This window comes from Pterocles gutturalis, unplaced genomic scaffold (assembly GCF_000699245.1).
Source record: "Pterocles gutturalis isolate BGI_N339 unplaced genomic scaffold, ASM69924v1 scaffold27742, whole genome shotgun sequence".
Taxonomy (NCBI): Eukaryota; Metazoa; Chordata; class Aves; order Pterocliformes; family Pteroclidae; genus Pterocles; species Pterocles gutturalis.
In genome coordinates this window covers 16,686-31,061 of record NW_010116260.1, presented here as the reverse complement: position 1 = coordinate 31,061, position 14,376 = coordinate 16,686, and the positions used below count along the sequence as shown (strand labels likewise).

At 38.0% G+C, this 14,376-nt stretch overlaps 1 protein-coding gene across 1 annotated transcript in view; it reads left to right on the top strand.

Annotated features, from left to right (window-relative positions):
* Positions 1 to 923: 923 nt before the first annotated feature.
* Positions 924 to 14,376, top strand: part of NEDD1 (neural precursor cell expressed, developmentally down-regulated 1) — a 22,546-nt gene continuing 9,093 nt past the window's right edge. The window contains exons 1-5 of the mRNA XM_010075457.1: positions 924 to 1,061; positions 2,983 to 3,077; positions 4,531 to 4,647; positions 5,154 to 5,294; positions 13,362 to 13,591. Coding sequence (XP_010073759.1) covers positions 926 to 1,061; positions 2,983 to 3,077; positions 4,531 to 4,647; positions 5,154 to 5,294; positions 13,362 to 13,591 — 719 coding nt within the window. The 5' untranslated portion in view covers positions 924 to 925. The remainder of the gene's footprint in view (positions 1,062 to 2,982; positions 3,078 to 4,530; positions 4,648 to 5,153; positions 5,295 to 13,361; positions 13,592 to 14,376) is intronic.

Genomic DNA, 14,376 nt, shown 5'->3' with positions numbered 1-14,376 from the left:
AGGTGCGGAGCGGGCAGAGAGGCCCCGAGCGAGGGAGCGGGGAGCAGCTCCGCGGGCTGGTGCCTTGGGCAACGGCCGAGCGAAAGCGCCTGTGGATCTTGGTTTTCCTGACTAGTTCTGTCGGTGTTATATGTCTCTCTTAAACGTTCTCGGCTGCGAGAATTTGTGGCCTAAAGCTATGTAAAAAAGTCCCAGAAACTTTTCGCTGGAGGGTGGCTATGCTTTCAGGTGAAGGAAGGGCTCACCTTTTGAGCCCTTGGTCTTTTTGCTAGTTTAAAATTACCCAGAGTAAAAAGTCGAGAATAAACTATGCAAACCTGGAATGGATTAGTCTGGCTTTTAACTCTTGAAACGGTGTCTGTCAAAACAAGTGGCAGTACGTTGTTCTTGTGGTTTTTTTATCTTTTTTTTTTTTTTAATGTTGTGTAAGCTCCGTTGAAAAGTGATTCCTCATCACCCATATTGTAGAGTTAAAAGTTTAGTTTAAAGGCTTCTGGGACGTGCTGAGATGAAGGCTGGAGTGAGTCCTCCAGGTCCAAACTTTCAGCCTTTCCCTGCAGCAGTCGGTTTGATTCGAGCTTGTCTATCTCCATCTACTGGCGGGAAATGAGGCCTTGGAATACTCACGGCTTCATGTTAGGCAGCTGTGAGCTGTGGAGATACAAGCATCATTGTAGGCTCTTGATACCGTAGAGGGGATGGCTTTTCCTTTGTGGAAAGGAAAGCGTATATTTCCTGCAAGAATTTAAGTAACAAAAGTGTGGAGTGTGAATGGTACTATATAAATGTTCCAGTTGCTGAGAAAACAGTATTAAATGGCATAGATAAAATTCTTGACTTGTGAAAGGACCTGTTGTATATTTTCACTTTTTATATGTATGTATTATCATTTTTTTAATTTATTTTTGCAAAAATAGGTGCAACCATGCAAGAAAGCATACATTTTGCTTCATCAGGGGATGACGTTAAGATATGGGATTCTTCATCTCTGACTGTGGTGGAGCAGTTCAACCCACATACACCCCCACACCCTGTCAGCTCACTGTGTTGGGCCAGCAATAGTATCCTTTACTGTTTCAGCCATAGTTTTGTGGGTGTTCTACAAAATTTAAGTGAAATTATTTTTATTGAAGTGTTTGTAAATCTCAGGCCTGATGCAGTTTTGAAGTCTTTCCTAAAAGATTTGTATATATTATGAAGAAAATGTTGTGGTTCTCTGTGTTCAAGTGATTTACAAAATAAACTCATGCTGGTAAATGCTTCTGAAGAAGTTTCCCTTCCTTTAGGAGGCTAACACTTTTTTAATGATTATGATATGCTTGGATTGCCTGCCAGCCGCGAAGCTTTCTCATTTGTTTCTTCAACAGTTGATTACAATATTCACTTTCAAGGCAGTGCTTAATTTACTGATAAGGTTAAATAAAGCAATTGCTAGTGCAGTAAAATTCTGTACATAGTGTAGAGAGGAAAATTGCAATGAAAGATTTTGTTCAGTTTTCTTTTTTTCCTTGAACAGCTTCTCATTGATTCTGATAGTGTTTGATAGTCTACACTTACCTCTTACTCTGTAGACACGGGTTTTCTTTATACTGTTCGCAGTATTTACAGAGGAAGCACAAATGTGTTGGATGTGTAGGAAAACATCCACAAGATGGTGGCGATTTATGCATGAAAAAGGATCTGGCCCATTTCGACATTCCACCTCTGTCTTGGAAGCCTGTTAAGGGATAATAATATGAGGTGGCAGGTGTTAGGTGAATGTATGAGAAATTTCATGAGAACAGGGTGCTGTCAGGTGAATGAACAGCTTGTATGGCTGTCACGTGAAAAGGCGGCGATGTCTGATCTTGATGTAAAAGAGAGACAGGATGCTGGCATATAACAATGAAGTCCTGCAAATTCTGAATGTCTGTCCTCCAAGTCTGCAAATAAGTGGATGTACAAGAAAAAAGTTCATCAGAGCACAAATGAATGTTTTAGCTATGGAGCTTGCAGAGAAATTGAAGCTTAGAGATAAATATATATATATCCACACATATATGTGATTGGTAAACTTTAGCTATGGACAGTCTGTCTTGTCATGCTTTCTTCTGCCTAGTCTGTTCTTCATCCCCCAAAAGTGAAACAGTGAAGTATCTTGCTCTATATGCTTTTGAGTGTTTGTTAATTTGTTAGGGGTAGAGCTTTGGTTTTGGTTCTGCATAATGCTGTAAGCTAAAACAGTGCCTTGAAATAATGAAAGAAATAGCAAGCACTAATCTGCTTAGCAGTTCTTTGCTGTTAAATCCAGCCAATTAACCTGTATTAAATAAGCAAATATGAAATCACAACAGGCATTGGCCTAAAGTCATTCAGGACATGGATCTAAATGATTACTGGACTCATTTGGTGGGGGTATAGAGGTGGTTTCCCTGCTCTGTAGTTCTATACTGAAGGCTTTTCTTAATACTTTGAGGTACTTGGTGTCATAAAAGGTTCTTTTTGGGTTTTTGTTTTTCTTCCCTCAGTATAGGGAGAGACAAATTAAAAAACATTCTTTGTGCCCTAGAAACTGTGTGGTGAAGTGGTTTAACATTTGTCACAAACGGGACTTTTCTTTAAATCCCGTCTGCTAACAGCAACATTCCATTGAACTCTAGTGATAAATGGGGCTTTTCCTTGGGGGTGATAGGGAAACAAAACTGTAGACCGGATAAGCTGCCTTAGTGGTAAAGAGCTTGTAAATAATATCTGATGGATATTTCTTCTCTCCTCTCTGAAAGAAATTGCTCTGCTTTGTCTTGGGAAGTAAGGGCTGTAGTTAATGCAAGAGCTTCTTAATGAAAGCTTGGGAAATAGCCTTATGTTTCTATTTCTAGGTCCCTTCAAGGTGCAGTACTTTGGACTGTTTAGCCAACCTGTCTTCTGTTCAGTAAGGGACACTTCTGTTGAGTTTATTAATCACCATTATAATACAGTTATGGTCCATAACTTGTGACTAAGATAGATACCTGGCCACTGCTTCTGCTGCTGGTGATAAAATAGTTGTTTCAAGCTGTAAAAGCAAACCTGTTCCACTCTTTGAAATAGCTGAAGGAGTAAGTATGAGTAATGTTGTTCCCTGTGTCTGTCCCCCCCCGCCCCCTTTGCCCCACTCCACCTTGTGTACTATTTGTATCACATCTGTTCTGCATATTGGGATCAATTTAATTTTAGTATTGTTAGAGTTATGACATGGATGTAAAAACATTTCCTCATTTAACTATAGTTAAATACATACAAAGAGTGGGGGGAATAATGCTTCTAAAATAGTTCTACTGCTGAGTACAAATGCAGTTATAGTAGCTGATAGCTCTCTGCTAGGGGAATTTGTTGAGCCTCAGTGTGATAGCCCGAGGCAGGCAGTGGTTCAAACTTGATCTGATGTGTTGGCGACAGAGCTCAAGTTTGAACTTCATTTTCCAACTTGAATTGTCAGTATTATGCGTGCCTGTGAATTGTACATTGAAAAACATAAGTCTCTATAAAGGCTGTTCTTGGAGTGTATGTGTGCTAGCTTCTGGAAACAGTTGAAATAGAAGAACTCCTGTTATGGCTGGGGGTTTTTCTTTGTTATTTAATTGGAACCTGACACCAGCTTCAGAAAGCTGGACTTAGTTTTGGAAGAGTCTCTTGACATGGTTACTTGAATGACTTGCTAGTGTTCTAAACCATCCTAATTGTTCTCCTTGGATAGCTATTGTAATGCTGATTTGGACAGGAGATTTTCTGAGAAGGTGTTCAAACCAGGCTTTTAGGTTGATGAAGCAAACTCTTTCAAAAGGTGGAGTGTTTGTCCTGGAGATTTCACTGAAACTAATGCAATAATTTCTAGTTTTACCATGTCAATAATTAGATGGACTTGTTTTTTCTTCGTTCAAATCTCAGGAACTTAAAAGTGAATTTTCAACAGGATAGAACTGAATAATAATTTGTCCTCGATGAAGCTCTATCATTAGGATTGACATTTTTTTCAGAAGCTGGTGCTTCAGTGATTATTTGAAAAAGAATCACTTTACCGAATTATGAGGTTTGCTGCTATAATATTCTTTGTAATGTTTAGGGAATGTGAAGTACATGACTTTAACAACTTTTGATTTTCTTTTCTTTCTTTTTCTTTTAAGGAGATTTTTCCTAAACTTAGCGTTTTCTTTTTAAAACTTAGTACCTGAATAGAAGTCCATGATTGCACTTTAGGGAGCCATAATTTAGAGGGGAAAATGCATATTGAAGGAAAAGGTGCTAAAAAAAAATTGAAATGGGAATGGGAGAATGTGAGCATTTGAGAGTTTATTAATTAATGTATTTAGATCTTAAGGTATGTTAAATGTATGTCCAATCTGGATTTTAAATGCCTTTTGATGGGAAGTTACTGTAGTGTACCAATAGTTCCATCAGTCAGTGGGACTATTTGTGTTAATGAAAATTAAAACATATCAATGCGTTTTTTAAGTAGATTAGAATAAATCCCTTAGTTCTCTTTAACGCACTTTATTTTTGCTTTTCCATCAGGCAAAACAAACATGTGTGAGCTTGAATTCTAGTTCTTCCTGTATTGTGAGTGGAGGCCTTGATAACACTGTTAATATCTGGGATCTGAAATCCAGAAAGCTTTACCGGAGCCTTAAGGTAAGTTTGGCTGAGGAAGAACTGTAGCTTTCATGACTTCCAGGTTTTGCTGCCAGCTGTAAAAAAAAATACACTTTCTCTAAGTCATGTGTCTGTAGGATCAAGTTGAAAGAGAGGAGCTAGCACACATCCTGTGTCTTGTTGAAGTTTGTGTTCTTTATGTGTTGTAAATAGCAAATTGTATTTAACAAGCATTCTTAACTTGATGTCTTCTCTCTCTATGGTTGTCTTATTGTGTATAATTACAGCATAATCTTTACTAATTTATTAAAACAATCTTCTGAAAATAATCAGACAGTGGTTAAAATATAATGGCTGATCTTCAGTATGTTCTGCTGCTGTTTGCTGGAATATTCCACAATAACTCTTAAATAATCTTTTTAAATGTTACAGACAGTCAGAAAAAAAAATGAAGCTGAAGTTTTTCTACACAAGCACAGATTAGGAGGGAATATGGTTATCCTGAATGTCTTTAAGCCTCTGTCTCTAACCTCCCTCCCCCACAGGATCATAAAGATGAAGTCACATCTGTTACATATAATTGGAATGATTGCTACATTGCTTCTGGATCTTTGAGTGGTGAAATTATCCTACACAGTGTTACCACCAATTTATCAAGTACTCCCTTTGGTTATGGCAGCCGTCAGGTAGGTTATCTGTATTAAGCTCCTTTCAGTTTCTAAACACAGACAATTAGAGCTTCTGACCTGAAAGTACATATCAAGGGCTTTCAAGTTTTGTTAATCTGTTTCCTTTTAATTTTTAAGAGTGCATTTATGGAAAGGAAAAAACCAGACCATTGTGTGTATTCTAGTCTTCAATAATAGGTAACATTGAAATAAAAGTTTCTCAAGTAGCTTTATTTATATACAGGTTACAGCAAATTTTACTTTGTAGACTGGTTCCTCAGGAACAAACTTCTACACATCTTAGAACTGAAAAAAACCCAGTTGGCTTTACAAACCAAAGCAAGTTTTCAATGCACGGTGCAACGTATATTGTTGCAAGGAACAAAGACCACCTAGCCTGAGTTCTGACTTGTCCAAAGTAATCAGATTTACAACTGAACAGAGCCACCTGTACAGTAGGGGTGAATATAAGCCTGCATTTGGAAATAATAAATATATTTAAACTGGAGATTAAAATTGCACAGCTGCTCAAAGAGAAAAGTGATGAGATTGTTATATTGCCTACCTAGGTGTTTAGCAAAGATTTCAGGTAACTAGTTTGAAGGAAAACTGTGCAAAAGGCAAACACAAAGCATGTGTACTACTTAAGGGCCTTGGTAGGGTTTTCTACTGAAATTCCTTTTTGCAGACTCAAAAGATATTGGCGAATTAGCAGGTATCATTAGGGGAATCCCCTTGATATAAGGGTATCTGCCTGTAGTAAATGAGCTGTGGTGTGTCCCATCAGAAGTTCCAGTGTGCGTTCTTAGTGTGAATGTCGTCGTAGGCACAGCCAAGTGTTTGTGTTCTAAGAATTATTTTATTTTTTTTACTGAGACATTTTTACAGAGGTAGGAGCTGCCTAGGGGATGCAGAACTATTGCTGTGGTCCTGAACCTGACCTTTAATGGTGCAGGGAATACTGAAGTTGTGACTGAATAATTTTTTGTTACTGCAACAGCTTTTTCAGTCCTAGATTGCAGATAGAGTGTGAAGTTAAGTGTTGCTCCTGTCTAGCATGAACAATATAACTTGATGAAGAATCTTTTACAACTTTATACCATCACGGGAATTGTGGTATACTTTCTGTTGAAAAATCTCCATTAAATTCAAACTATCTCTGCTCTGAGGTGCTGCATTGTCTTTGATCCATCACCATAGTCTCATACGTATATTGAAGCAAAATTGTACTTCATACTTGGTTTGATCTTAAAAATCCATCTATATAGTGAGTTCATTTTTCTGATTTGATTGTTATGATCTTATGAAAAATGTGGATGTGAGGCAGGAGCTAGAGGGATATCTATGGCTGGATTACACAGCTGAGGTGAATATCCAGAGCAGGGACTATGTTGATAGTTAATTGGAAAATGAACAAATTCTTATGAGGATGATTTTGCATCAACCTGTTTGATATATTCAATTCTTTCCACCAAAAAGTGGTTAGGAAGAAGTGATGCCGTGAATAGCTATTTTGGCAGATGAAATCAAGAGGCTCACTGCAAAGCTGAGTGACCCTTAGGACAAATAAAGATATTCGAAGTGTTAAATCAAAGCAATTGCAAGCACAGAGCTACTATTCACTTTCTAAAGGGTCTGTAACATTTTCTAAAAGGGGGCAGTTATTTGATTGCAGCCTTAATTTAAAATTGAATCGAGCTGTAATTGTGTAATGGTTTAGCTACTTGGATGTCCCAGTTTATTAGCTTATCTCCTAAAAATAATCTTTGCTCTTATGTGCAAAATTAGGTTTAATTTTGGTTTTGGGTTTTCATTGGTACTTGTAGAGAACTGCAGGATTAATTGTGCAGTGAAGCAAATATCTGAAGATTTGTGTAATTCTGTTAAATTTAAAAGGTCTTTACTTGATTTATAGTTTATGGGCTAAATTTTCTAAGAGTAGACTTGAATAGATACACAGTGTATTGTCCTGCTTGTTCCTGGCACTAGCTGTCTGGCTTAGTAAGGGTCACCACTCCCCAGTAACTTTCTTTACAATTGGGGAATGGGAGGTCAAACTAACCTTATAAAATTTAGCTTGTCTCTGTTTGATTCAGTATGATGGAATGTAGTTTCCTTGCCAGTTAATTTCTGATGTTATATAGACCCTACAAGTCGTGGAATAGTCCAAGGTTGCAGACTTTCTGTGACTTTAAACAGTTTGCTTTTCATATGAATATTGGCCTGTATTCTGTTAACTGATTTTGATTTAGAAACACCTATGTGCTTTATTAGAGTTGAGTTCTTGCACAGAGTTGTTTGCAGATCCCATAATTTGTCTTTACCATTGGTATTCATTTAGACTACCAGGTTCTTATCTGCTTGCTGTTGGGAGGATGATTTAAGGATTGTTTTGAAACCTTGTGTTTGTTCAAGTCTTCACTGCCTGGTGCTGTTCTCCTAGCAACAGGATTTAGTTTAGTTGTTTGAACAGCTGGCTGATTTGTAAAGAAGTGTCATGAGTTCTGGTCACTCCACATAGTGAAATCACTTTAAAGCTGAAGACTATCAACTGTGTTTACATCTGCCTCCCCACTTGTAAGGCTCATGGAGGTATAAAGGAGATTAAGAAACTGTACTATCTTAAATAAGGTAATCAATGATGCTAGACTACTTTTGGTTTAGTTTTGGGCTTTTCACTTGTTTTCCAGCAGTGAAAAACCCTAAGTATAACTAGTCCTTCTTAGCAACAGACCAACCATTTTCTGAAGTACATTGTTCCTTATTTGTCTGCCTTACTGTGAAGCTTAAAGATAAAATGTGCTTTTATTTTCTATGGAAAATCTGTTCCAATCACAGCTAAGGCAAAATGATGTATATGGCTTTTTGTGCTACATTGGCTGGTAAAATGTTCCAAAGAGGACTTTATTTTCAATCTGTGGGTTCAGCACCTTGTGCTACATGTGTTTTGGTAGTTCTGTGTGTGCAGAATTGCTAGAGATACCAGGAGTTGTACTTACTAAGGTGTAATGAAACTTGTTTCTTTTGTTTCAGTCTTGATAAGTTAGTTCCAAAACATGGCTCTTTGCAAATAATTGTGTCATTCCTAATAATCTTGAAATGTTTTTAGTATTAGTGACTAAAATAATTAGAAAACAGATGACCTCTGCCCACTTCCCTTCAGACATTTACTTAAACATATTTGAGTTTCACCTAGTGAACAGATATGCTGACTTAAAATAATGCAAGTATCTTAAATATCCCCTTAACTCCAATTCAATAAGATGTTTAAGCTTGCCTAGTCAGATTTTTCCTAATGAAACATGTCCCACATCTTTGCCATTTGATTCTGTGGATAAAAGTGTAATCTGTAAACATTCTCAGGCTTCTTTTCAGAAAAGTAACAATGTTTAACTTGTCTCCCACATCCTTAGCTATTTTTTTTTCCTTTTAACTATTAAACCTTGCCGTCAAGCCATATGAGTTGTGTGCCCTTTTTTCAACTTGGGATTCTTACTGCTGGCAGTACAAAGGCCAAGGAACTGTACAGGGGCTGTTTTCAGCTACACTGAGTTGGAGGCCCTAGTGTTCAAAATATGAGTTACAGAACTCTTGTTTCTAAACCATAACTTAAGAAAAGGGACAGGAGAATACAAATGAAGTTCAGCTTCTTCAGGAAAAACTTGACTAGGAGTGTACTAAACTTCTGTGTGACTTCATCATGCCAAACAAAAATCAACATTTTTTTAAAAAGACTATTTGGTGAAGACTCTGACTACGTGTTAGTTTCTTGTCACTAAGATAGACGAAAACATTAAAAAGTATAAGAACTAAGGTAAAGAAACATTGAAATTAAAAATAGATGATAGAATCTGATCTAGAATAGTACGTGTGACAGCTCAAAGTTTAGAGAATTAAGACTGGCAGAGGTACAGAGAGGTTAGAAGTAGGGAAGAAGTCTGGTAAAGAGAAAGGAAAGGAACTAAATAAAATAGAAAGACTCTTCTTAAATAACATTTAACATAAAAGGATACACAGTTAAACAATAATGTTAAATTCCATTACATAAAAGGTAACGTTTTCTCTGTGAACACACAGTTGGTCATGGTGATTTTAGATTTTAGCATCATCCTTGGCAATAAATAGAATCAGAGGGAAAAGGCTGGAAAGGTAACTTGAGTGTTACAACAAAAGGAATATTATAAATGAGGTAAGTTTTGGTTTTAACTATTTGGAAGAGACTTATGGCTAGCATTAGATTATGCTGGATCTGTCTCCTGTAGTGAGTGGGGAGGTGTCCCTTTTACCTTTTTAGAACTTCAGTGTCAAACACTTTCATGCACGTGGTGTAAGAATATATAGCTGTGATGGGTTTGCCCTTGGCTGGGGGCCAACCCATACACACCTGCTCACTCAATCCTCACCTCCCCCTACCCCCCCCCACCCCTGAAGACACGGGAGAGAATTAGAGGTGTGAAGGGAAAAAAGGACTTGTGGGTTGAGATAGGAACAATTTAATAACTAAACTACAATAATATTGAAAAATAATAGTATATACGAATGAATGATACACAGTGATACTGTCCCCCGACCCGATAGCCAAGGCTCAGCCTGTTCCCAGCTAATGATCCCGGAGCAGGGAGAGTCCCAAAACCGCACTCACAGAACACAGATAACAGTCCGAGTGTCCCAGACCGAGAGCTGACTGGGGTGGTGGGGGGGGGAGGCCTTGGGAGAAGGACCACCTGGAGCGAAATGGCCCAGAGCAAAAGAGAGCCAGAACCTAAAGGGCCGATCTTCCGGAGGGTCCTCACCTCGTCATACTGGGCATGATGTGTATGTTATGGAATAGATTATTGGCCACTCTGGGTCTCAATCCTGAACCTAAGATCAAATCCTGGGCTAGTAACTGGGGCTGTGCTCCCTCCCAGCTTCTCCGGTCTGCAGACAGCCAGAGGAACTGAAAGACCTTGGCAGCCATGTAAACATCACTTCTTATCAGCTTTCTTCTGAGCACAAATCCAAAACACAGCCTCTTGCTAGCTATTATGAAGAAAGTTAACTCTGTCTCAGCTTAACCCAGGACGTTCTCCACCCCTTATTCCATACCATTCATGTCACTATTTTCCCTTAATCTGTGGACGGCCCCTCCATAACTTTATTGTGTTCATTTACTCCATGACTTTGGGCTCAAATATCTGATCAAGTATAGAAGTTCATCTTTTCCTGTACAATGAGGCCCATTCTCCTGCAGCACTGAGTCACAGAAAAGATGTTTTCCTGTGTATAGTCAGCTTTCGTAGTGGCTGTGTGTGTATTTTAACTTCACTCCAGTGAACACTGGATAGCATGTTGGTTTTTTGTTTGTTTTGTTATAAAATTCATGTAGAGTTGAGTCAATATTTTAAAGATGAAGACAGAAGGCTACTTCATGAAGCCTATTTTTATCCTAAAATACAGTTTCTGATTTACTCTTTGCTTATGGATAGAATGGGAAATGAGGAAAATTTAGCTAGTGCTAAGCTTAAAGCTGTATTTTTTCACCCGGATGTTTCTCAAAGTATTTTTTAAAGAAAACTTCAAATTAAGTGACTCATTTCTGGGAGGAGAAATGTTTTGGTTTTGTCTTGTCAAGCAGCCTTTCGGAAATGAGGTTCTTTCATGCCTCCAGCTGTCTGGGAAGGAGTTTGAAACTTGGACATGTAGCGTACTGTCAAGGATGCCAATTTGATGCATTTGACTGTCTCATAAAGGTGTGCAAAAATTTTAGTGCCTCTGTTCTTTGAGTCTGATCTAGCAATTGCATTGCTGCAAGTGAAGTTTGTTGCTAACCTGATTCAGTGAACGTGAGGAGTGAATAGGAGCTTCCTCACACCTCCTTCATTGTCAATTTGAAATTAGACTGTTAAGCTGCTCTGAGGAAACACCATGACTTCAATGAGAAGTGAGGAACAGAGGTAATATGGGGGAGATATGAATATGAAAAAAAATGAGAACTTGGCTTGGGCCTCTTTGATTAGAAGGAAGAATGAGAAAAGAAAATGGGAGGCTTGGTAGGGTACCAAGAGAGGTTTGAGGAGAGCTAGGAAAGAGTAATCTTGGTGGGCAGGACAGAGGAGGGAGAAAAAGGAACGTGAGCAGATGTCAGGGCAGTAAGGAAGGTAATTGGGGGTGAAAAAGTGACAGAACTACGAGAGACAGGCATGTTTCCCATGTAGATTGTGTACGTAATTGAAGCTGTTATTCCTGAGTGTCTCAATATTTCTTTTTTAAATGTAAATAAACTGAAAAATGCTGATAAAAATGTCCCCATCATGTCCAGTAGAGGACCATATTATAAACAGTCATTTTTGGTCCTATTTGAATATACAGTTGAGGGTGCCACTTCCTTGTGGAGCAATTAGGCCCCCAGTGAGACATGCAATACAAGTGCTAGCAATTATGTTGGAGGCATATGAACCAAGAAATATCTCCATTAAAATGAAATTAAAGAGAGAAATGGATAAAGTCCAGTACAGCGCATTGCGATGTGGATTATATTAGAATAATATAACAGCTTTTTGAGAGCATTTTCAGACAAACAAAATGTAATGGCTCTCATCTGTCTGGACTTGAGTAAAGCACTTGTTTCAGTGCCTTGTGAGAAAATATTAGAGGATGGAGGTTTAGAAAGGAATTGAGGGGTGAGAAATTGGCTTTAGGAAAGAAGGCAGTAGGTCATGTTGAAAGAACAATATTTGTGTGGGTTATCAATAGCTAATCTTGTTTAGTATTTTCAGTAATGGTTATGATACAAGAAGTAGAGCTATGGTGAGACACATTTGAAGGTATTGCCTGTAACAGAGAGGATTGTGACAGTATCTAAAAATTCTTGAAATAGCAACTTTGACAGTATAGAAATCGAGGTACCAGACTTGGGTCACAACTGAGGCTTTTTGTGTTGGACTGGGATTTGAAAATTCTCAAGGGAAAGAAAGACTTGGGCTTCTTGATCATAAAATGGCAATGAACAACCAAAACAGACTGGATCACAGAAAATAAATTTCAGCGTAGGATATATCAGGATGAGTATTTACAGTGCAAAACAGAGGAAGCATTGCTGCCTTTGTAAAGACAGTAGCAAAATGTTTTGAGGGTCATAAAGATTTTGGATGTCCATATTCAAGAAAGACTAAAACTGTTGTAAAGAGACTGTGATGGTAATGAAAAATTAGTCTTGGGAGACTGAGTCTCACTTATTGTTTATATCAAAATAAAGCCTGAAAGAAGGTGAAGTGGCTGTTTATTAAAACAGGGGAAAGCAGCACTGGGGAGTTAGGGAAACAATCTAAGTATAAGGGCATTATTGTCACAAGAGTGAATTGGTGCAAATGGGACATAAATAAAATTAATCTGGAAATTGAGTATTGTAATTTCGTGTTAGAGCAGTGAGATTCTGAAAGATTCTCTGAAGCAATATGGTGGAAACAAAATACTTATCTGCTTATGAAAGGCAATTTAAGTTCCTGTATTACATGGTTCTGTGATAGCAAGGCTGCATGTGATAAACCAGGCATATTATCCTCTAGTGTAGTCCTGGCTCACAGGGTGAAGTCTGTTCTGCAGGACCTACATACTTGCATAACTCTGAAGTCTATGTGTCTTATCAAATTGGCTTATATACAGGTACTTAAAATCAACAAAGGGGAGTTAAGTTTAACATTCTTAGCAGGAGACCAATCAGTGAAATAATGTAGCTTTTCACTTGTTTAATTTTAGGTGTGGGGTTTTTTGTGGTGTATGATGGCATGGTATTTGCTGAAAAATCAATAAATGTTTCCAGAAGTTTTATTTTATTCTTTTCCCCTTGTTCTTAATTTTGATGATCAGCTTGTATGGTACCCCCTACCAAAACAAAACAAAACAAAAGTCTGCCTCAACAGCAAAAATGGAATTGTAATGTGAAATGAATAGGTTTATAAATTATTTTTAAGAGCAGACAGCCTTTGTAAACTACTTCAACTTAACGTAAGATATGTATTCCTAATGTGTTTGCATGTTCATAAAGTAATTTAATATGGTGTTTAATAGTGGTATTACAGTTCATTTTTTATGTCTGTTTTGCAGCCTGTTCGACACTTGAAATATTCATCCTTTAAGAAATCCTTGCTGGGTAGTGTTTCTGACAGTGGAAATGTAACACTGTGGGATGTAAATAACCAGAAGCCGTATCATAATTTTGAAAATACTCATAAAGCACCCGCTTCGGAAATTTGCTTTTCTCCAGTCAATAAGCTGCTGCTTGTAACTGTAGGTTTGGATAAAAGAATTATTCTCTATGACACTTCAAGTAAAAAGTGAGTAGATTAAGGACCTTTTATTTTATAGGTTCTTTGGTCTATTTTATAGGTTTATTTGGTCTTTTATAAACTGAAAAGACATGCCTAACTCTGACATGAAATATTTAATTCAGACCACATTTAAAGTGGGTGAAGCGGTTGGCGTATCACTGCTGGATAATGTGTTCCATAGGCCTTTTTGATTTTTTATTTAAAAAACCAAACAAACAAAACCCCCAAACAAACAATCAAAAAAACCCCACGGAACTAATTGAGGTGCTACATAGGAGTGTGACCTCTCCCAAGTGCTCTTGTATGGGCTTTTCTTGTTGATACTGAGCAGTTAACTTCTGTGAGGAGCAGTAAAGCCTGGGAGGACCTACAGCCACCCGAGCTTAGCTTGCCTGCTTTTCTAGTTCAAGATACAAGACATAGCTGTGGTAAGGTGCACAGAGTTGCTGAGATAGTGAGCTGTAAGTATGGGAGGGTATTGGTTGAAAAAGCAGGGAATATGGGGCATAGCTGATAGGGCTGTGTGGTAAAAGGGTGGGATGGCAAGTATTTTCATGGGACTTTGGTTCTAGTGTGGGTTTTGCTTTCACTCTAGCTGAGTAAAAGTAGAAGTCTGTCTCTAGTTCGGAGGGCGTGTAGTAGAAGGATGCAAAATAGGACCTGAAGTTCTTCCTAGAGTTGTTGGAAGGCTAGAGGTGATAGTCTTGGGAAGCTAGAGGATGTATCTAGTATGATTGCTGCTGGAAATGATGATACCAGTAAATAATTCAGGTGTCAGAACTGCTGTTATA